This window comes from Bos grunniens, chromosome 12 (genome assembly GCF_055505025.1).
Source record: "Bos grunniens cultivar Pamir isolate PY7600 chromosome 12, Bosgru_T2T1.0, whole genome shotgun sequence".
Taxonomy (NCBI): domain Eukaryota; kingdom Metazoa; phylum Chordata; class Mammalia; order Artiodactyla; family Bovidae; genus Bos; species Bos grunniens.
This window is the reverse complement of record NC_141176.1, coordinates 83,347,561-83,371,691: the sequence shown is the minus strand read 5'-3', so window position 1 is coordinate 83,371,691 and position 24,131 is coordinate 83,347,561. Positions and strand designations below refer to the sequence as shown.

Genomic DNA, 24,131 nt, shown 5'->3' with positions numbered 1-24,131 from the left:
TAAAGTCTGACACTGTTTCCACTGTTTCCCCATCTATTTCCCATGAAGTGGTGGGACCGGATGCCATGATCTTCGTTTTCTGAATGTTGAGCTTTAAGCCAACTTTTTCACTCTCCACTTTCACTTTCATCAAGAGGCTTTTGAGTTCCTCTTCACTTTCTGCCATAAGGGTGGTGTCATCTGCATATCTGAGGTTATTGATATTTCTCCCGGCAATCTTGATTCCAGCTTGTGCTTCTTCCAGTCCAGTGTTTCTCATGATGTACTCTGCATATAAGTTAAATAAGCAGGGTGACAATATACAGCCTTGATGTACTCCTTTTCCTATTTGGAACCAGTCTGTTGTTCCATGTCCAGTTCTAACTGTTGCTTCCTGACCTGCATAAAAATTTCTCAAGAGGCAGATCAGGTGGTCTGGTATTCCCATCTCTTTCAGAATTTTCCACAGTTTCTTGTGATCCACACAGTCAAAGGCTTTGGCATAGTCAATGAAGCAGAAATAGATGTTTTTCTAGAACTCTCTTGCTTTTTCGATGATCCAGCAGATGTTGGCAATTTGATCTCTGGTTCCTCTGCCTTTTCTAAAACCAGCTTGAACATAAGGAAGTTCACGGTTCACATATTGCTGAAGCCTGGCTTGGAGAATTTTGAGCATTACTTTACTAGCATGTGAGATGAGTGCAATTGTGTGGTAGTTTGAGCATTCTTTGGCATTGCCTTTCTTTGGGATTGGAATGAAAACTGACCTTTTCCAGTCCTGTGGCCACTGCTGAGTTTTCCAAATTTGCTGGCATATTGAGTGCAGCACTTGCACAGCATCATCTTTCAGGATTTGGAATAGTTCAACTGGAATTCCATCACCTCCACTAGCTTTGTTCGTAGTGATGCTTTCTAAGGCCCACTTGACTTCACATTCCAGGATGTCTGGCTCTAGGTCAGTGATCACACCATTGTGATTATCTGGATCATGAAGATCTTTTTTGTACAGTTCTTCTGTGTATTCTTGCCACCTCTTCTTAATATCTTCTGCTTCTGTTAGGTCCATACCATTTCTGTCCTTTATCGAGCTCATCTTTGTATGAAATGTTCCTTTGGTATCTCTGATTTTCTTGAAGAGATCCCTAGTCTTTCCCATTCTGTTGTTTTCATCTATTTCTTTGCATTGATCACTGAAGAAGGCTTTCTTATCTCTTCTTGCTATTCTTTGGAACTCTGCATTCAGATGTTTCTATCTTTCCTTTTCTCCTTTGCTTTTCGCTTCTCTTCTTTTCACAGCTATTTGTAGGGCCTCCCCAGACAGCCATTTTGCCTTTTTGCATTTCTTTTCTATGGGAATGGTCTTGATCCCTGTCTCCTGTACAATGTCACAAACCTCATTCCATAGTTCATCAGGCACTCTATCTATCAGAAGCAGGGCTAAGGAACTACAAAGAAGCAGCGCCAGCAGATGTGCATGCTGAGCCTTGTCCTTTCCACTCTCAGAGCCTCCTGCTCAACGTGAGATGTGTCTTTTGAATCAGGCTTTGTTACTTAAATCCAAAAGCATCCCAGTGATTCAGGAGGTTCTATGACTGCTCCTTTTGAAATCACGTAAAAAGTGGAGCTGGACCTGAACCAGTGTAAAGTGAGAGGAGTGTCAAAGTGCAGAAAGCGGAATTCTGCCCTGTGGACAACATCTGAATCTCACCGACTCAATGGACATGAGTTTGAGCAAACTCTGGGAGACCGTGAAGGACAGGAAAGCCAGGGGTGCTGCCGTGCACTGGGATCACAAAGAGTCGGACGCGACTGAGCGACTGATGACAAGGAAAACAGGCCTTCTGACCAAACTAAATGAAAGACTCCTGAAGGAAACTATTTTCTGTACTAGTTTCTCCTCCAATCATTAGCAGATAGTGAAACCAAGTACTATACTAAACCACAATGCCAACAAGATCATTTCATCTTCGAATAACATGAAGCGATTGTTCAACCCAACTTTTAATGATTCACTTCTGTCAAGAAAAGTGTTTAGGAAAAGAAGGATTACAAAGCAAAATAATTCCATATTAAGACAGTAAGTATTTATGCAAAAGCTTAATTTGCCTTATTAGACAAAGCAAAACTGTTATATGTCTCTGACATTAACTTTACTCTCTTGCTAAAATGCAATATCTTTTTACTATCCAAATAGTAGGGGCACATATTATTAAATTTTTTTCCAGGTCATAAATGATGAAAGAATACCATCCATGGAGAAACTAGGAAAATAAGATCAGCAGCCAAAACAAGCAGAACAAAGGAAGTGCTGCAGGCTACTGGGTTTGGAGGCAAAACAGTTCCGTGACGGAGCCACACACAGCCACACCTGGAGGCCAGCTCCGGTCTCCATTCCCCAGGCCATAGTGAATGTGAAGTGAAAACATAGTGAAAACACGACTGTGAAGCCAAAATGGGAAGAGGCAACCAGCTTACATCAACTCTGGTGTCAGGGACCTCTTCAGCAAATAAGCCAACACAGTTTCAATTCACTTTGCCTAAACAAGATTATGCTTTGTCTAAAAGACTGGTATAAATGTTATAGGTCTTTGCTGCTAGGGTGGTAGCAACTTTACAATAAATGGGTCTGTTTAATAAATGGTAAGTGCAATAGAAACTCAGCAAAAATAATGTTATTTCGATAGTATGTCCACAATTATCTACATAACCAAAATTTTGGCTTACATATTTCATAAACATAATTTTTTTTCCAACTTCTAAAGGGTAATGGGAGAGTTACTCACTCAGTCATGTCTAACTCTTTGAGACCCTATGGACTGTACTGCACCAGGCTCTTTTGTCCATGGGATTCTCCAGCCAAGAATACTGGAGTGGTTTGCCATGCCCTCCTCCAGGGGATCTTTCTGACCCAGGGATCGAACCTGGATCTCTTGCATTACAGGCAGATTCTTTACCATCTGAGCCACCAGGGAAGTCCAAAGGGTAGTGAATTCAATAGCAATATAACAGGAGGAGGAGTCTAGGAAGATGACAGAACAGGTAGAAAGCACCAAGAGTCTGTCTCCCCACCTAGACAACAATCACACTGGCAGAATCTGTCTAACAGAACTGAGAGTTCCCCACTTTGTAACTTTCAGAAGGCGGCTCAGGTGGTAAATCGTGATAACTTCTGGTCAACTTCAGCTTTAGTACAGCAGCAGCTCCCCATCCTCCTACCCTCAAGCTGCCTGGCATGCAACTGTGGGTGTGTTCACTGGAGTAGCTTGCACACAGCTTATGGAAGCCCGGGTGGGCAAAAACGGACCCTATCCTTGAAATATTGAGGATCTGAGCTCTGAACTGGTAACTGCTGCTTCTGACCACAGAGGAGCAGACAGAGAAGCGGGCAGCCATTGTTACTGTACCTCCAGCATTGCTGCAAACTCCTCCTCCTCTGGCTGGAATGACTTCCAGGAGATTTAAAAGTACAGTGTATCCCTAACCGCCACCCCCCTTCATTTTTTTCTTTTTTCCCCTTTTCAAGAGCTAGGCCTTAAAGGCTAAAATGTTCTAAAACAACTGCATATACAAGGAAAACTGGCAAGTGACTGCACATGCCCAGGGAAAGTCTAAGAAAGGACCTCAGAAGAACTTAAGTTTACATCTCGGCCTGATCCTTGGCACAGAGACAGTCTGCAACCATCAAAACAGCAAAATGACAAAGACAATAATGAAAACCACTAAACCTTGGGGAAGAAGAAGAATCTGATTTTCAAAGTCATCACATTATTAAATTAGATTAAAACGTTCAATGCTCAACCCAAAAATCGGAAGTCATACAAATAAACAGGCAAGTATGGCCAACTCAAAGCGGAAAAAAAGATCAACAGATTTATCCCTGAAAAAGACCTAATGGCAGATATAATAGAAAAAGACTTTAAAACAACTGTCTTAAAGATGCTAAACGAACTAAAGGAGGAAAAAGTCAAGAAAACAATGTGTAAGCAAAATAAAAATATCAATAAAAAGACAGAAAACCTAAAAAGAAATGAAAAAGAAATTCTGGAGCTGAAAATTACAATAATTGAAATGAAAAACTCACTCGGGTAATTCAAAGGTGGATCTGAGCAGTCAAAAGGAAAAAAACCAGTCAATATGAAGATAGGACAATAGAATTATCAAGTCTGAAGAATAGAAAGAAAAAAGATGGTTTAAGAAAAGTGAACAGAACCTACGGGTCCTGTGCAGACACCACCAAGTAGACCAACATACACATCGTGAGAGTCCCGGAAGGAGAGAAAGGGGCAAAGAGAATATCTGAAAAACAGTGACCGAAAACACCCCAACCTTGATGACAGACATGAACATACACATTCAAAAAGCTCAACAAACTCCAAAGATGAACTCAAAGACCCAAGTCAAACTTTCAAGCGCTGACAACAAAATCTTGAAAGAGAGGGACGAATCTTCAAGTGAAAATAAGATTATCAGCAGATTTCTCATCAGAAGCTCTGGAGGCCAAAGAGATTGGGCTGATATATTCAAAGTGCTAAAAGAAAAAAAAAAATTTGTCAACCAGAATTCTACATCCAGGAAAAATATTCTTCAAAGGTGAGGGAGCAGTTCATATCTTCCCAGATAAAACAAAAGCTGAGGGAGTCATTTTTTTGCCCTGCAAAAAAAATGCTAACAGAAGTCCAGCAGAGTGGAATGGAGACACTAGACGGTACCAAGAAGCCACGTGAAGAGATAAACATCTCAGTAAAGGGAAATATATGGACAATCCTAAGAGCTAGTATTATTGCAACAATGCTTGTAACTTCACTTTTTTGTTCTCTACATGATTTAAGGGCCTAATACATTTAAAAATTACTAGAGTGAAAGCTAGTATCATTTTAACTTTTCCAATAAGCCAACTCAGAAAAGACCCTGATGATGGGAAAGATAGAAGGCAGAAGGAGAAGGGGATGACAGAGGACAAGATGGTTGGATGGCATCACCGACTCAGTAAATAGACTTGAGTTTGAGCAAGCTCTGTGAGATGTGAAAGACAGGGAAGCCTGGAATGTTGCAGTCCAATGGGTCACAGAGAGTCGAACACGAAGAATCGACTGAACAATATCATTTAAAAATTACTAGAGTGGAAAGAAAAATTACTAGAGTGAAAGCTACTATCATTTTATCTTTGTTTTGCAATTCCATGCTTTGTTTTCTATATAATTTAAGAGACTAACGCATTTAAAATAATTATTGGTTTATAGTTTTGGACCTAGACTGTATAAGGGTGTAATTCTCTGATGTTAACACCTGCACCCAGGCAATCACCTGACCTTTATTCTGTCTTTTATACTTCTGTTCTTTCTATAAATTTCCAATAAAGGAAATTATACATTGTATAGTCTTCTTTAACTGGTTTCTTTCTCTTAGCATAATTTTCTTTTTAGGGTTATGCATGTAGATTCATGTATCAATACCACATTTCTTTTTATTGCTAAGTAGTATTCCATCATAAAGACGTACCACATTTATTTACCCACTCTCCACTTGATATTAGAAAAATGCAAATCAATGCAAATCAACTACAATCAGGTACCACACCTCACTCCGGTCAGAATGGCCATCATTAAAAAAAATCTATAAATGACAAATGCTGAAAAGGAAGTGATGAAAACATAACCCTTCCACATTCTTGTTGGGAATGTGTAAGTTGGTACAGCTACATGGAAAACAGCATGGAAGTTCCAGAAAGAACTAAAAATAGAACTACCATGTGATCCAGCAATCCCACTCCTGGCATATATCCAGACAAAACTATAATTCAAAAAGATACATGCACCCCTGAGTTCACAGTAACACTGTTCACAATCAACAGCATGTGGAAGCAACCTAAATGTCCATGGACAGATGAATGGATCAAGATGTGGTGCATACACACACACACACACAGACACACACACACACACACACAGACACACACACACACACATACACAGATACACGCACACACACACAGACACACACACAGACACACACACACACTGGACTATTACTCAGCCATAAAAAAGAATGAAATAATGCCATCTGCAGCAACATAAATGCAACTAGAGATTATCCTAAATAAATCAGAATGAGAAACGCAAATACCATATAATATCACTTATATATGAACCTATCTAATGAGACAGAAACAGACTCAAACACAGAGTACAGACTTGTGGTTGCCAAGGGGGAAGGGACTGAGGGAGGGAAGGAGTGGGAGGCTGGGGGTAGGTTAGCAGGTGTCAGCTTTTATACACAGGATGGATAAACAACAAGGTCCTACTGTATAGCACATGGAAATATATTCAATATTCTATAATGGAAAAGAACAGTTAAAAAGAATGATATATATGTATATGTGTGTAATATGTATAACTAAATCACTCTGTTGTACCACAGAAATTATCACAACATTGTAAATCGACTAAACTTGAATAAAAAAATAACAAAAAAAACGTTTTCTCACTAAAACAACATTAGCCATAAATATACACCGTAAGCCCAATTTTGTTTTCCTTCTACCTAATTCTTCAGGGGTAACCTCAATTTCTGATCTGTGCCCTTCAGACCTGCTCGGTCACCTGTCATCTTTTTTCTTTTATTTTAATCATTATCCTTCCTCTTGAAAATGAAAGTGAAGCTGCTCAGTCGTGTCCAACTCTTCGCGGTCCCATGGACTATATACATTTCATGGAATTCTCCAGGCCAGAATACTGGATTTGGTAGCCTCTCCCTTCTCCAGGGGATCTTCCCAACCTAGGGATCAAACCCAGGTCTCCCGCATTACAGGTGGATTCTTTACCAGCTGATCCACAAGGGAAGCCCAAGAGTACTGGAGTGGGTATCCTATCCCTTCTCCAGCACATCTTCCTGACCCAAGAATCGAACCAGGGTCTCCTGCATCAGAGGCAGCTTCTTTACCAACTGAGCTACCAGGGAAGCCCCTTCCTCTTGAGGAAAAGCAAAAAGAAAAGGAGCTGATATAACACAATTTTACTACCCATTTCACTCCAACAAGTAATGGATAGTACTTGCTAATAATGCAGGATTACTCTAGGAGGTACACAGACATTCATAATAAATAATCCTGTCACTCAGAAGCATGAATGGCACAATGATTTTGTTTTATTTGCCCTGGTATAAAGCAGGTTTTCCCTTTTGCTTATTAGATTATTAGGAAGCAAAAAGGTACACTTAGGGTTCACAAATAACTAACTCAATCTGCTGTTAATTCTTTCTTGTTTCTTATACACATACTTTTAACTGTTCAGATTATTTCCTATGTTTTAGTACTATCCCCCTTCTCAATACATTTTTCAAAATTAACAGAGTAAGAAAACAGAAGTAATAAATACAAACTATTTGAACGGATTTCCTATAAGATTTCAGAGTGCCTTCCTCAATGTTGCCCAAGTTTCTCTGCTCATTTATTCTGTTTTAAATGGTTTCACATACCTTGAACTTTCATGGTCTTGAAAATGCTGTGCTCTTAATTGGGATGCCACAAACAAGGATGACGCTACTGCCAGGAACTGGTTTCTCTCAGTCTCTGTTAACTGGTGTCCTGAGGGAAATCAATCACGTACATAATGTTAACATCTTTCCTTCTATATTACAGAACTATTAGTCATTCAAACAAGCATTTTATCAAACGTCTATTATGGAGCTAGTATGGTACCAGGGACTAGGTTGTGCCAGGGGAAAGGAGGGAGCAAGATTATTTAAATAAAACAACAACCCCTGCTCACCACAAGCTTATAGTCTAATTTGGGAAAGAAGATGTTAAACAGATGCACAGAACAGAACAATTACCAAAAACAAAACAAAACAAAACAAACTATCAACATAGATCTCTAGGAAAACCTTAGGGCTCCTCACAGCTGCTTCCCTTTATCAATCTCTACCCCAATTTTACTTCTAAGGAGAGAGAAGATAAAAGTGAGGAAAAGGCGTGTTGTTGGTCAAGGACAGTGACCGGGCCATGTTTTCTAATGTGAGGAATGAAAAGAAAAGAAGTACATGACTGTCTTGGCTCTAAAATCCCAGTCAGGGTTCGAATCCCAATTAACCAACCAACCAACCAACCAATTTCTCTCTCCCTCTTGAATTCACTCTTCTTACCATCATACAGCTGGACCTGGGGGCAGAGGCCTCACCTGACAACCGGGGGAAGACGCCCCGGTCTGGCTGAGTGTGGCTCATGGGGGAATCTGCTCTATGCGCAGAAATTCCTCAAGACGTGTGAGAGTCAAGGCAGGATCGGCTGCTCCAGGGTCTGCCGGGGCTAACACACCCCCGTGAGCTCTGTAACCTCACCGCAATGTCTAACACTATTTATTTACCACGGTGCTATACAAAGATGATGGACTTCACAGATGCTGCAGCACAGCCAATCTGAGTGCTGGGTCATCTGCACTAAGATGCCATTTGTACAATTCAAAACAGAAAAAAAACGATCAGGTAGTTATTTAAATTTATCAGAAAGAAGTGAAGCAATTTCAACATTAGGTCTTAAGAAAGTATTCAAAATATAAATGAGACTAAAACTATTCACAATTAGAGTATAAAGACCTGATAATCCATTCCTCTTTGAGACAAACTTAGAAGCTCCATAATGTGAGATCTATCAGAACCCTCAATGGCTTAATAAACCACATTCCTACAGGCTTTGAAAAGTTCCTAATCATACCCAACCCTTCAGCAGTGATGGAAACATTCTACTTTGATTCTATCAAACTACCCTAAGTGAGGATTACAGAAATTTTGCTTAGTCTTCTCAAAAACATACCATCTACAAGAGCAGTTCTCAAAGTATGGCCTGGGGACGACAGGGAGTCCCCAAGAACCCTTTGGGGGTCTGCAAGGTCAAAACTATTTTCATAATAATGCTAGGATTTCTGTTTGTTCCCCCCTCTTGTTTTCTCAGGAGTATATAGTGGAGGTTCCCTGACCTAGACATACTATGTGTGATGGTATCATTCCTCTGATGTCAACATATAATGGATTTATTAGTGTTACTTTGAAAATGAATTAATAATTATTTTTAAAGCTCCTAAGTTTTAATTTAAAATATGGAATTCTCCAGGCAAGAATACTGGAGTGGGTTGCCATTTCCTTCTCCAGGGGGATCTGCCTGACCCAGGGATCAAACCCACGTCTCTTGCATCTCCTGTATTGGCAGGTCGGTTCCTTACCACCAGTGCCACCAGGGAAGCCCAATTTACAACATAGCAAATATATAACCACAAAGGCTCTTTGGAGTATGAAGAGGACCTTCTTCTCAAACCTCACTGTGCATCAGAATCACCTGGATTAAAGCTCAGATTCCCATGCTCTACCTGGGGAGCATGATTGGTAGTTAGCCTGAGGTGGGGCCCAGTAATCTTTATTTCTATTAATAACAAGCTCCAGAGTGATGCTGAAGTTACATGTCTCCTGATCTCATTTGAATAGAAGCTGTTTTCGACTCATCTTTATCAAACTGTGTAATACAAACCACTTAGTAATAGCTCATGAAACCAGTTTGTGGGTCAGACCAGCAATAAAACTTATGAGAGCACTTTGCTCACACTATTATCCAGAGTGTGTGTATCCTAAGTCATGATGTAAAATACATTTATTACAGTGGTTCACAAAGTAGACTCTTCTCTAGACACATCTGCACGTCATATATCACCACCAACAGAGTGGGAAAAAAAGGCAAAACAAGGTATCCTTAAGCTTTTAAATCACTTGTGTAGTAAGCCTCGTGAATCTAACTGGAATTATATAAAATTTGCGTACTAATCTGAGAAAGACCAGCACTCATAAATGCTGAATCTCCCAAACAATAACTGAGTTTTCCCCATGTGTTCAGACTGCACTTTTTGTTTCTTGACAAGATTTTACAGTTGTCTTCATAAAGGTTCTATCTTCACTATTACATGTTCTCTATAGTCTTACAAGATACTATAGTTAATATGAAAAGATCTGGGTTTTTTTTTCCATTTGCCTTTCAAGCTAGCTTCCCTGCAGTAACCTGTGTTTCACTTGGTCTAATAAATTACCAGCTGCACTGACTCAGGCAATATTGAGAAAGGAGGTTCCCAAGTAAAAATCGAATTCCATCACATCTCATAGGCAAACTGATATAATGCATAACAACTTTAACCCTTTTATTGATAGCAGAACAGATTTTCAAATTTTGCCAGTGATAAATATGCAATAAATTTGGTATAAGAGTGCTAAAAACTTCTTGACTTCTGCTACTCAATCTGTTTCTACAGTTTTTTAAAGAACCTCAAGTAATTTTAATAGAGAAGGGCTACGAAGATCGTCAACTCCATCCTCAGTGCAGTGCGGTGTCTCTTCTCCTGCGGTGTGGGACAGATGGTTATATATGACCCACAGAACTCCTCCAATACAGGAGAATGAAGACTTCTTACAAGGATTTCTGAATCATTAGCCAGTTCTTATACTGAGTGAGACTGCTTCTTTGTGACTTCCACCCATAGATCTGGCCTTTCCAATCTAACATTGAATAATTCTATTCCCTCCTCCGCTTGTACATCACCAATCTAGACTGCAGTTAGACATCCTGTACCACGCTTAGTCGCTCAGTCATGTCCAACTCTGCAACCCCACAGACAGCAGCCCACCAGGGTCCTCTCCATGGGGATTCTCCAGGCAAAAGTACTGGAGTGGTTGCCATGCCCTCCTCCACGGGATCTTCCCAAATCAGGGATCGAACCCAGGTCTCCAGCACTGCAGGCAGATTCTTTACTATGTGAGCCACCCGGGAAGCCCTTAGACATCCTAAAACATTAAATAAATGTCCTGACCACTCTTGAGGTACTCTGGCCATGTCAAAAGAGGGGTATTCAGGTCCAGAAAGACAATGTATCAGAGATACTATCATAAACAAGAATATTTTATCCTTTACATTATACTTCTTATAGAGGCATTGCAATATGTTTTAATATATGGAAGCCAATTTTGCTCTTTATTTTTCACATAATCTTGGCTAGTCTCAGAAATCTATGATTACATACAAGCTTTAAACATGATTTATGTAGTAAACCTTGTGAATCTAACTGGAACTACATAAAATCTGTGTATTAATCTGAGAAAGACCAGTTCCCAAAAATGCCAAGTCTCCCAAACAATAACTGATTTTTTTACCCATCTGTTCGGATTCTGTTCTTGTTCCTTGACAAGATTTTACAGTTACAACTATCTTCACAAAGGTTCTATGTCTTCCCCATTTCATTTTCTCTACAGTCTTACAAGATACTATGGTTAATATGAAAAGGTTTGGTTTTTTTCTATTTTCATATCAACCTAGCTTACACACAAGTCACTGACTTGGCATACTTTTCTTGTTGTACTCAGCCACCTTGCCAAATTCGCTTTTTAAGTCTAGAAGTTTTTATTAATAAAACTAGGATCTCCTGGGTTTTCTAGGAATATAATAATACCTGGGGGAAAAAAGTCTCTTTCAAAAAATATTTATACTAACTACTTCCTTTTTTTCTTTTTTATCCTTTATAACAGTGTTTAATAATAATAGTAATTTTATAGTTGACCTCATTTCATTCTTGATTTTAAGGGAAATGATTTCAGCATTTCATCATGTAAAATGATGCTTTTTATTAGTTTTCATTAAGCAGCCTTTTAATCAAATTTAATTGGCTTACTTTTACTTTTATTAGAAATGCGTTATTAGAAAGAGTTTCTTTACCAAGTGGCTACTGAATATATCAAATATCTTTCTAACACCTGTTTTTTGGTAAGCATCAGGAGTTTGCAAAGAGTCAGACACAACTGAGCAACAAACTTTCTTAACCTTCTGGGGGATAACTTCAAAGCCGTGAGCCCTCAAATACGTCAACGCTCTCCACTCCAGTGGTTACTGTAGGTCAAGCCCCTGGTGCAGCACCTCGTTGAGGGCCTCTGTGAAGCCCCTGCTATTACCCGCCCACCTAGCTTTAAGAAGCCTCATCTGTGTTCTCCTAAGTGGTTTTCTTCCAACCGTTTGTGGTTGACACTTTCCTGGGGGTTCCATTTTAAGGCAGTGTGTATGAGAAAGTGCTGACAGGTGTCCTGACCCTGAGCCATGCGTGCTCTACATGTGGGCTGCGGCTTGGCCAACCCCTGGCCTCATGGGTAGGGTAGTCTGGGGGTCATTTTGTTTGGGGGGAATCTTTGGGTAATCCCTTTAAGGGTTGGTTAGATTACTCAGGGGTTTCCCTAGTGGCTCAGCAGTAAAGAATCCTCCTGCCAAGAGGGACACTTGGGTGTCCAGGGTTCCATCTCTGGGTGGAGAAGATCCCCTGGAGGAGGCACGACAACCCACTCCAGTATTCTTGCCTGGAGAATTCCATGGACAGAGGGGCCTGGCGGGCTGCGGTCCATGAGATCGCAAAGAATTGGACATGATTTAGCAACTAAACAGCAGTAAGATTTCTCTGGGATATTCTACTATTGTGCCTGTAGCTATTTGCCTGCCAGCACTCTGGGAACCAAGTGGAGAACAGGGCTGGGGAGAGAAGGAATCACCACATTATGTCCACTTTCACTTGATCCTCTACCTTCTCTGCCCGACGTCCCTCAGGGCATGTCCCTCAGAGTCGTGTCAGACTCTTTGCAACCCTATGGACTGTTGCCCGCCAGGCTCCTCTGTCCATGGATTCTCCAGGCAAGAACACTGGAGTGGGCTGCCATCTCCTTCTCCGGGGGATCTTCCTGACCCAGGGATCAAACCCATGCCTCTATGTCTCCTGCACTGGGAGACGGATTCTTTATCACTAGTGCCACCTAGGAAGCCCTCATTGTTTTCCACCGCGAAGAACCTCAAAGCCTTTGCCAGGGCGGAGAAGACAGTCACCCTGTCACAGAGAAACAGCCGATGCCCGCAGGTCTAAAACTGAGGACTGCCTGTCCTCAGGGATTCTTCTAGGCTCTTCCTCTCTGGCTGCGGAAATCCTCTTCCTTTGTATGCAGATGGCTCTGTGTGCTTGTGATCATCAGGTCAAAGTGTAGGCAGTGGTTTGCCCGCAAAAGTTTAATAACCAGTTGGGATGTGGGAAGGAAAAGAGCCCCAGTGAAAAGCACGTGCTAATTCCCTAACTGTAAATACCTTCTCCAAGGCTTATTTCAAACCACCAACATCGCATCAAAGAAGGAAGATCAGGAAGAGATACATGCAGAGTCTCTCCTGAGGCAGTATTGTGGCCCCAGCACCTGCAGAATAGAGTCCTCAGAGAGAGCATTTAACATTCTACACTCCCTATCCCTTGAAGCCATCCTGGACTCCCCAGATCACAACTGGTTTCTTTTTTCTCCGCTCTAAGACACTCAGCTTATATCTTCACCTTAGTGCTCCTTCTATTCTGTCCTGTAGTGTAGTTAGTTCTTTACTGGTCTATTTCCCTAATGATAGAACCACACTAAGGATGAGGAAAATACACTATTTCTCTTTGATTTTCTTCTACTGCATATACCAATTATTTGTTGAATGATTTTAATGACTGAATTTTTAAAGGCAACACTTCAGTCATGTATTTAACACTTTTAAAGGTACAGAAATACATGATTAAATTCAGAGGGAAAAAAAGAGAAGTATAATTTAATGGTAGACTTCTTGGGTTGAATCAAAGTTTTCTAAACATTCTGCAACTTTTCAGAAGAGAAAGATAATTCTAATAATTTCTAATAGAAATCATATATCTAATAATTTGATAGGGATAATAATTCTAATAATTAGATATCTAAAGATATCTAATAATTTGATAGGGCTGGTGGTTCAAGTGCAGCAAGGCAGCAGAGAAATAAGTCCGAAATTGCCATTTTAGGCTAAATGAAATATTTCTTAAAGTATCTTCTTCTTCATTTTCCCTTTATTTCAAAGTCAAAGTATCTACTCCTCCATTTTCCATTTACTTTTCAGAATCAAAGGAAAATACCTTTTCAACATCAACATCTAATAAGTTGACATGACGAACAAATTCTGTGTATTCTATTTTTAAATTTTAGACACAATCTTTTCAAAGTTCAGCCTGAGTGTCTTTAGTAACACTGTCCTAGTCTACAAATAAACTTGGGATAATAAACATATATAATAGAAAATTTTAATGCAGTCATAAAACAGGCACTAGCCTATGAACAGCATCTGGGGTAGCTGGACAGATGGGAAGCAGATGGGTAATCCCAAAGGGGCAAAATGACCCAGCCTCAAACATATGGATAAGATCCCGGATTAACTTCAGTTGCCACTTCCTGCTGTCTCTTTCAGGCACATATATCAAACAATCAAAGATGATACAGTTTAATATATTTAGGACCTCCTATGGAGAAAAATTGGGAAGAAGAGGTAGAATCATCTGAAGAAGGAGGAGGAGATATAGTAGCCACTCAGAGAAGAAAGAACTGACATGAAAACAACATGAAGGAACACAATCAGTGGCAGACGTTCAGAACGGCAAACACAGGTGTGCACTTCTCAAGTCCCTACGTGACAACACACAGCATACTCTGAAAATGTCTGTGACTTATGAATTTGAAATCTAGCACAACAGAATGACTATTAAAACAGAAGTTGAAAACTCTCATTTCCGGCTTTATTATGTCACTGATCATTTAGCTTTATCAGGCTTTCTGTGCTTTGGTTTCCTTATACGTAAAATGAAGGCTGAATTAAAAACTGCTAAGGCCCTCTAACAACGTACCACAATTTAAAAACTATTATGCATAAGAATCAGAATTATAGTGTCTGTGCTAATCCATCCCAAAAAAGAAGTGTAATATATTAAGCTTATTACAACAAACTGCAATGTTTGATTTTAAGAAAACTTCTGAGGTCTCTTGAGAATTTGGAACATTTTCAATTGCTGCTAAATATATATCACAGAGTAACCAACTCCAATTAGAAATTTTAAGTGCTCCATGGTAATGGGATATGACACCAAATATGCATAAACACATATATAAATGTGTAAATGCATACATAAATATCCATGTACACACACAATATTTTGATCTGTCATCTCCTCCTGCCTACTGTTTCATGTAAGCCAGGCGGACACAAAAGCACGTGGGAATCCAAGTCCACTTCACAACTGACAACAACTTTTAATTAAAACTTTAGACAGGACAAGAAGCCAAAACTTTAGGATCCAAACAAATCTGTAATCTGAATACACGTACAGTTAATTCAAAATAGTCAAGGTGACACCTTCTCACCTACATTATGAGCAACATTCCTTTCATTAATTTGACAAATATTTATTTAGGGTCTGCTTTAGTTGTATGGATACAATAAAAAGCAAAAACATAAGTGGGATTTGACTTCATGAAACCAAGAGATATTAATGAAATAATCACATAAGTAGAAAAGTGCAATCATGTTAAGGTTGTAACACATGTATACCTGTGGCAGATTCATTTTGATATTTGGCAAAACTAATACAATTATGTAAAGTTTAAAAATAAAATAAAATTTAAAAAAAATAAAAATTCAAAAGTTCGGGAAAAAGAACATGATGACTCATTGGTCTTTGTTTCAAGTTCCGAAATAAAACACTTTATTTTTCTTGGTACTAATGATAAAGGTCTATAACACTAGAGTTTTGAAAGAACAATCAAATCAGTAATCCCCAGTTAGTCTTACAAACACTCCATAATAAATTCCTTGGTAAGAAATTGCTATGTAAATGTATTTAATATCTCTACATGAAGCTGGCCTGAATCTACATACAGCTCCTAAAATGAATGAGTCATTTTATATATTAAAACACTTTAAATGGATATGAAGCACACTTAAAAATTGTGAGAGAAGATCTAAGCTTCATATGTACCCAAGTTCATTAGAAACATATGGAGAGCTTTCTGGCCTTCACTTGAACATTTCTAGTAAGTTCCAAGTAAGTGCTGTCAGGGTCTTAGTACTGTGTTAACCATGCTTTTGACGCTCACTCAAGGGTTTTCTCTGCCTCTCACCCGATGAGTAACTGCTGCTCCCCGGAAACACTCACGGGTAACCCTGCAGTGCTAACTTTCACAGAACATTCATTACTTTACTCAAAACTCAATTTTCAGGATAAAATCTTCATCTTCTTCGACATCTCCATTTCCATTAATAGGAATAGCACCTGGTAGTCTGAAATGTTCAGTGCTCATTTTCATAAAGATACAGTGTTAACATTAAAGAAGAGATCCTATATATATTCTTATCAGCAGGGAATACAAATCTGTATTGGCTTTCAGAAACACAACATTCCACAAACTAGCTGAATTTCTCACTCAACAAAATTACAGACTATTACACATTCATGAGTCACTCATGAATACTCGAAATCATGAATGTCAATAGCCTAGGATACTCTTAGGTATTAACATATTAGTATCAAGCACAACATAGGTGAAAAGCCCTAATTTCAGAAGAGAAGAAAGCATCCATTGTAATAAAGTATAAAAAATAATAACTTTAATACATTAAAGTATTTCAATATATACAAACCTTTAAAGCCATCTGGATATACATCAGAAAGAAATTTAGTGTTGATGTCTCCTTCTATAAAGCGTGAGTTGATTATCACCTCTCGAAGCAATGCGATATTATGTGTAACACCTAAAAATAAAATAACAGACTGAATTGAAAATCAATGAGTCAGTTAAAAACATAATTCCTATGATATGCATAACTGTATTATTAATGTCCTATGACCTAGCAAAAACCAGGCAAAATTGCTTATCTCCTTGATTTCAAGTGATAACAAAATATCTGAACTTGAGGCAGCAATAAAACACTAAATGTAAACTCAAGAACCCTATGACGGCCATGTCAATTTAATGGGGACACATCAATGTCTTTTCAATAAATGGTAGAACCACTGGATATGCATTTGGGAAAATCAGAAGATGAACCTCAACCCTAACTCACAGGATACATAAAAATTAACTCAAATTGGGTCACAAACCTAAAACTATAAGACTTACAAAAGGAAATAAAGGAGAAAAATCTTGAAGTAGAGAGCAGATTCTTAGATAGTACACAAAACCCATGAACCATAAAAATAAGTATACCAACAAATCATACTCCATCAAAATTTAAAAGTCTGCTCTTCAAAGGATTTAGTTAAGAAAATGAAATGGCAAAATACAGACAGAAAAAATATTCACAACACATATTTCAAATAAACAACTTGTAACTGGACTATATAAAGAACAATTACAACAATAAGATGATAAACAAACCAGGCTTTAAGAAAAGAGGCGAGGTCACATACACCAGCTATACTGAAAATGGATAACCAACAAAAACCTATCCTATAGCACATGGAACTCTGCTCAGTGTTATGTGCCAGTCTGGATGGGAGTGGGGAGAATGGATACATGTATATATATAGCTGAGTCCCTTCACTATACACCTGAAGCTATCACAACATTGTTAGTTGGTTATACCTCAATACAAAGTGTTTTTGGTATTAAAAAACAATTTTTTGTTTAAATAAGCAAAAGATATAAGCAGGCATTTCACAAAATATACACAAATGGCCAGCAAGCACAAGAAGATGTTCAACACTGTAAAAAAAAAAAAAATATGGAAATATACCCAAATACCAATTTAAGTGGTTGCAAGTTAAAATATAATATGAAGTATCAATAGATATGTGGACAAGTGGAACTGTCACAACCTGTGATGGGGGGTGGGGAAATAAATTGGTACATTTTGGTTTACTTCCACTTTGGACTGTATGAAGGTTTCTTTAAAAGTTAAACATACACTCATCATATGATTAGATAATTCACTCCTAACTATCTACACGAGTTAAAATAAAAACATATGCCTATACAAACACTTACACACAGATGTTAACAGCTTTATTTACAAAGTGAAACACTGGAAACGGTCTAAATACCCATCAATAATGAATCAATTAACAAAATGTGGTTTGTCCATACAAGGAAATTCCACTCGGCTGTAAGAAGAATCCAAAATCACTGCAGATGGTGACTGCAGCCATGAAATGAAAAGACATTTGCTCCTTGGAAGAAAAGCTCTGACCAACCTAGACAGCACATTAAAACGCGGAGACATTACTTAGCCAACAAAGGTACGTCTAGTCGAAGCTATGGTTTTTCCAGTAGTCATGTATGCATGTGAGAGTTGGACTATAAAGAAAGCTGAGCACCAAAGAATTGATGCTTTTGAACTGTGTTGTTGGAGAAGCTCCTGAGAGTCCCTTGGACTGCAGGGAGATCCATCCTAAAGAAAATCAGTTTTGAATATTAATTGGAAGGACTGATGGTGCAGCTGAAACTCGAATACTTTGGCCACCTGATGCGAACAGCTGGCTCATTTGAAAAGACCCTGATGCTGGGAAAGATGGAAGGCAGGAGGAGAAGGGGACAACAGAAGATGAGATGGTTAGATGGTATCACTGACTCGATGGACATATGAGTTTGAGAAAGCTCTGGGAGTTGGTGATAGACAGGAAGGCCTGTTGTGCTGCGTCCATGGGGGTCACAAAGGGTCGGACATAACTGAACTGATAAGAAGAAGTGAATCCCCTCATATACAAAACAAGGATGAATCTCAAATTATTATGCTGAATTAAAGAAAGAAGCAAGACCAAAAATAATGCATACTAAATGCAACTTACAGGAAGCATTAGGACAGGGTCAGAGACAGGGTGGACTGCAAAGGCCACGAGGAAACTTTGGGAGGTGATAGAAATGTTCAGTCTTTTGATTACGGTGATGGTTTCACAGGTCTACATAGGTCAAAACTCACCAAATTGAACGCCTTAAATATGAGTAGTTGATTATATGTCAAGTATCCTTCAAAATAAGTAGAGAAGAAAGAGGAGAGTTGTGGGGACACGAGAGGCGGAGGAGAGAGGACAAGGAGAAGAAAAAGCTGATGATCAAGAATGAAAAACTGAGCCCAGGACACAATGACTCCTTCAAAGTGAAGGAAATGGCAACTCACTCCAGCATTCTTGCCTGGGAACTCCCATCAACAGAGGAGCCTGGCAGGCTGCAGTCCATGGGTCTTCAAAAGAGCTGGACACAACTTGGCAACTGAACTACAAAACAAAACAATGACTACTCCAAAGCGAAGTTGAAATAGGTAGCCACTACAGAGGGGTATGAATGGTACAAGGAGGAATATACGATACAGCAAAGTTTATGAAGGAGGTATATTATAAAAATATTAAATAGGAATAAAAGGTAGAGCGAAGAGGCATCTTAAAACCAGCTATTAGGGAAAGCAGGTATTAGATCAGGCATCCACTAGAAGGGCAACCGGAGTATATTACAGAGTTGAAGTAAACAGAGAGATTTGTTAATTCCTTTCAATTCTTTAATGATTCAGTCATTAGCACACCCTCCAGGTAGAATTCTATGTATAGTTCCAATTTGTACTACTATGCTTCATAACAAACCTAGAAAGCCTGATTCTGTTCTGGCTATTCAAGACTTAGAGAATCCCTCCCTATACAATAATTACAAAATAGGCAAAGAATCCCTCAGGTTCAAGTACCTGATTGACCTCTCACTCTGAGTAAGCTATTTAAACTCTCTAAGTTTTAATGTCCTCATTTGTGAAATGGTGATAAATAATAAATCTATTTAGTATCAATGTCATGAGGTACCAATGAAATAATGTTTACCACAATGTAGGGCACTCAAGACTATTATTGTGCTCTTTATTATCCTTCTATATGAGAATAAATATAGAGCAGAAGACAACATGTAATTAATAAACAACAGACAGAAGCTAAATAGCACTGACCTACCTACCTTCTAGTTCATTTTCTGTAAGAATGTAAGCTCCACAAACCTAAGCTTACATCTAATTCTACCCAGAGGGTGTGCTCATCCTATAAACAAGATCAGGAAACTACGGCCCGCAGTTCAGATGGTAAATAAGGTTTTACTGAAACACAGCAGTGTTTATACAGAGTCGTCTTCATGCTGCAAAAGTAGAGCCTAGTGGCTGCAACGGAGACCACGCGACCCACAAAGTCTAAGATATTTCTTCTCTGGCCCTTTACCAAAAATTTGCCCATATCTGCAACCAAGTGTTAACAATGTTGTCCCAAGCAAATTAATCTATACCTATTAGCAATTTCTCCACACCTACTACTCATGTAGGAGTCAGATATCACAGGAAGCAAAATGAAAGTAAACTCTATGCTATATGTTTTGGGGGAACTTTTAGCAACCAGTGATAGAATAAGAAAATGAGCATGAAAAAGAAGACGCAAATAAGAGAACTGTGATCCAAAGAGACTAAATCATTCATCAAATGTTTAGTACACTAAATTATAATGGTTCAGTTCAGTTGCTCAGTCGTGTTCGACTCTTTGCGACCCCATGAATCGCAGCACGCTAGGCCTCCCTGTCCATCACCAACTCCCAGAGTTCACCCAAACTCATGTCCATCGAGTCAGTGATGCCATCCAGACATCTCATCCTCTATCGTCCCCTTCTCCTCCAACCCCTAATCCCTTCCAGCATCAGGGTCTTTTCCAAGGAGTCAACTCTCACATGAGGTGGCCAAAGTATTGGAGTCTCAGCTTTAGCATCAGTCCTTCAAATGAACACCCAGGACTGATCTCCTTTAGGATGGACTGGTTGTATCTCCTTGCAGTCCAAGGGACTCTCAAGAGTCTTCTCCAACACCACAGTTCAAAAGCATCAATTCTTCGGAGCTCAGCTTTCTTCACAGTCCAACTCTCACATCCATACACGACCACTGGAAAAATGACCATTATATCTACTACTGCGGGCAGGAATCCCTTAGAAGAAATGGAGTAGCCATCATGGTCAACAAGAGAGTCCAAAATGCAGTACTTGGATGCAATCTCAAAAAACGACAGAATCATCTCTGTTTGTTTCCAAGGCAAACCATTCAATATCACAGTAATCCAAGTCTATGCTCCAACCAGTAACGCTGAAGAAGCTGAAGTTGAACGGTTCTATGAAGACCTACAAGACCTTTTAGAACTAACACCCAAAAAAGATGTCCTTTTCGTTATAGGGGACTGGAATGCAAAAATAGGAAGTCAAGAAACACCTGGAGTAACAGGCAAATTTGGCCTTGGAATACGGAATGAAGCAGGGCAAAGGCTAATAAGAGTTTTGCCAAGAGAATGCACTGGTCATAGCAAACAGCCTCTTCCAGCAACACAAGAGAAGACTCTACACATGGACATCACCAGATGGTCAACACCGAAATCAGACTGATTATATTCTTTGCAGCCAAAGATGGACAAGCTCTACATAATCAGCAAAAACAAGACCGGGAGCTGACTGTGGCTCAGATCATGAACTCCTTATTGCTAAATTCACACTTAAATTGAAGAAAGTGGGGAAAACCACTAGACCATTCAGGTATGACCTAAATCAAATCCCTTATGATTATACACAGGAAGTGAGAAACAGATTTAAGGGACTAGATCTGATAGATAGAGTGCCTGATGAACCATGGATGGAGGTTCGTGACATTGTACAGGAGACAGGGATCAAGACCATCCCCATGGAAAAGAAATGCAAAAAAGCAAAATGGCTGTCTGGGGAGGCTTTACAAATAGCTGTGAAAAGAAGAGACGTGAAAAGCAAAGGAGAAAAAGAAAGATATAAACATCTGAATGCAGAGTTCTAAGGAATAGCAAGGAGAGATAAGAAAGCCTTCCTCAGCAATCAATGCAGAGAAATGGAGGAAAATAACAGAATGGGAAAGACTAGGGATCTCTTCAAGAAAATCAGAGATACCAAAGGAACATTTCATGCAAAGATGGGCTCCATAAAGGACAGAATAGGTATGGACCTAACAGAAGCAGAATATATTAAGAAGAGGTGGCAAGAATACACGGAAGAACTGTACAAAAAAGATGTTCATGACCAAGATAATCACAATGGTGTGATCACTCACCTAGAGCCAGACATCCTGGAATGTGAAGTCAAGTGGGCCTTAGAAAGCATCACTATGAACAAAGCTAGTGGAGGTGATGGAATTCCAGTTGAGCTATTTCAAATCCTGAAAGATGATGCTGTGAAAGTGCTGCACTCAATATGCCAGCAAATTTGGAAAACTCAGCAGTGGCCACAAGACTGGAAAAGGTCAGTTTTCATTCCAGTCCCAAAGAAAGGCAATGCCAAAGAATGCTCAAACTACCGCACAATTGCACTCATCTGTCACACACTAGTAAAGTAATGCTCAAAATTCTCCAAGCCAGGCTCCAGCAATACATGAACCGTGAACTTCCAGATGTTCAAATTCGTTTTAGAAAAGGCAGAGGAACCAGAGATCAAATTGCCAACATCTGCTGAATCATCAAAAAAGCAAGAGAGTTCCAGAAAAACATCTACTTATGCTTTACTGACTATGCCAAAGCCTTTGACCTTGTGGATCACAATAAACTGTGGAAAATTCTGAAAGAGATGGGAATACCAGAACGCCTGACTTGCCTCTTGAGAAACCTGTATGCAGGTCAGGAAGCAACAATTAGAACTGGACATGGAACAACAGACTGGTTCCAAATAGGAAAAGCAGTACGTCAAGGCTGTATATTGTCACCCTGCTTATTTAACTTATATGCAGAGTACATCATGAGAAACGCTGGACTGGAAGAAGCACAAGCTAGAACTAAGATTGCAGGGAGAAAAATCAATAACTTCAGATATGCAGATGACACCACCCTTATGGCAGAAAGTGAAGAGGAACTAAAAAGCCTCTTGCTGAAAGTGAAAGAGGAGAGTGAAAAAGTTGACTTAAAGCTCAACATTCAGAAAACAAAGATCATGGCATCTGGTCCCATCACTTCACGGGAAATAGATGGGGAAACAGTGGAAACAGTATCAGACTTTATTTTTGGGGGCTCCAAAATCACTGCAGATAGTGACTGAAATTAAAAGATGCTTACTTTTTGGAAGAAAAGTTATGACCAACCTAGATAGCATATTCAAAAGCATAGACATTACTTTGCCAACAAAGGTCCGTCTAGTCAAGGCTGTGGTTTTTCCAGTAGTCATGTATGGATGTGACAGTTGGCCTGTAAAGAAAGCTGAGCCCTTAAGAATTGATCCTTTTGAACTGTGGTGTTGGAGAAGACTCTTGAGAGTCCCTTGGACTGCAAGGAGATCCAACCAATCCATTCTGAAGGAGATCAGTCCTGGGATTTCTTTGGAAGGAATGATGCTAAAGCTGAAACTCCAGTACTTTGGCCACCTCATGTGAAGGGTTGACTCACTGGAAAAGACCCTGATGCTGGGAAGGATTGGGAGCAGGAGGAGAAGGGGATGACAGAGGATGAGATGGCTGGCTGGCATCACCAACTCTATGGACATGAGTCTGAGTGAACCTCAGGAGTTGGTGATGGACAGGGAGGCCTGGTGTGCTGCGATTCATGGGGTCGCAAAGAGTCCGACAGGACTGAGCAACTCAACTGAACTGAACTGAATACATATCAAATAAAATTTTAAATACAGAAGTATCTTGTGACAAACTGCAGGATTCCCGTAAATTTTACATTTTATCTTTCCACGGTAGAATGCTAACTAAACAAAAGACCACCTACACAGACTCCATTTTCTCATCTATGTTACAGCTAGACGGACTAATTCCAAGGAAAAAAAAGAGTCTAAGGTAAAGAAATGTATCCAACTGCAGTCTCACTTACATGAAAAAAAGAACTGCTTGATCTTCCTTTCCTTCCTTTTCCCATGAGCTCCCTGATACTGCAGGAACTTCGCTTTGGCAATGTGGATGAAAGGGAGAATCAAGGCAGGTGTAGGGGGTGGGTGGGGGTGGAAAGAGACAGGTCTGTGTATCTCCTGGAATAATGGCCACAGGATATTAACTTGCCCCATCAGTGCAGAGCAGCCAGACCATTAAACAAGAAGTAGATGAATTTCTATCTTATTTATACCACTGGATTTAAGACACTTTGTTCCAGCAGGTTACCCTATACCCTAATGGGTACATATGGGGGAGAAAAAGTCATTTTTTCAATATGACTTGCTATCTCTGAGCCAACAAACATGAACAATTTAATACATCTTTCCAGGCATTCTTCTATCCATCTCTTTATATTAGACTAGCAACCATATGAAAAATTCTGAGCATCTCTCTCCCTGAGTCAGAA

At 39.5% G+C, this 24,131-nt stretch overlaps 1 protein-coding gene across 42 annotated transcripts in view; it reads right to left on the bottom strand.

The window, feature by feature from the left end:
• PCCA (propionyl-CoA carboxylase subunit alpha) overlaps window positions 1-24,131 on the bottom strand; it is a 420,374-nt gene that overhangs the window by 141,871 nt on the left and 254,372 nt on the right. For all 42 annotated transcript variants that reach the window (XR_015138441.1, XR_015138440.1, XR_015138442.1 and 39 more), the window contains 2 exons: window positions 16,493-16,603; window positions 7,453-7,561 (listed from right to left, as the gene is read on the bottom strand). Coding sequence is in view for 39 of the 42 variants with exons in the window: in XM_086330472.1 (XP_086186598.1) it covers window positions 7,453-7,561; window positions 16,493-16,603 (220 nt within the window). In the remaining 3 variants the exon portion in view is untranslated. The remainder of the gene's footprint in view (window positions 1-7,452; window positions 7,562-16,492; window positions 16,604-24,131) is intronic.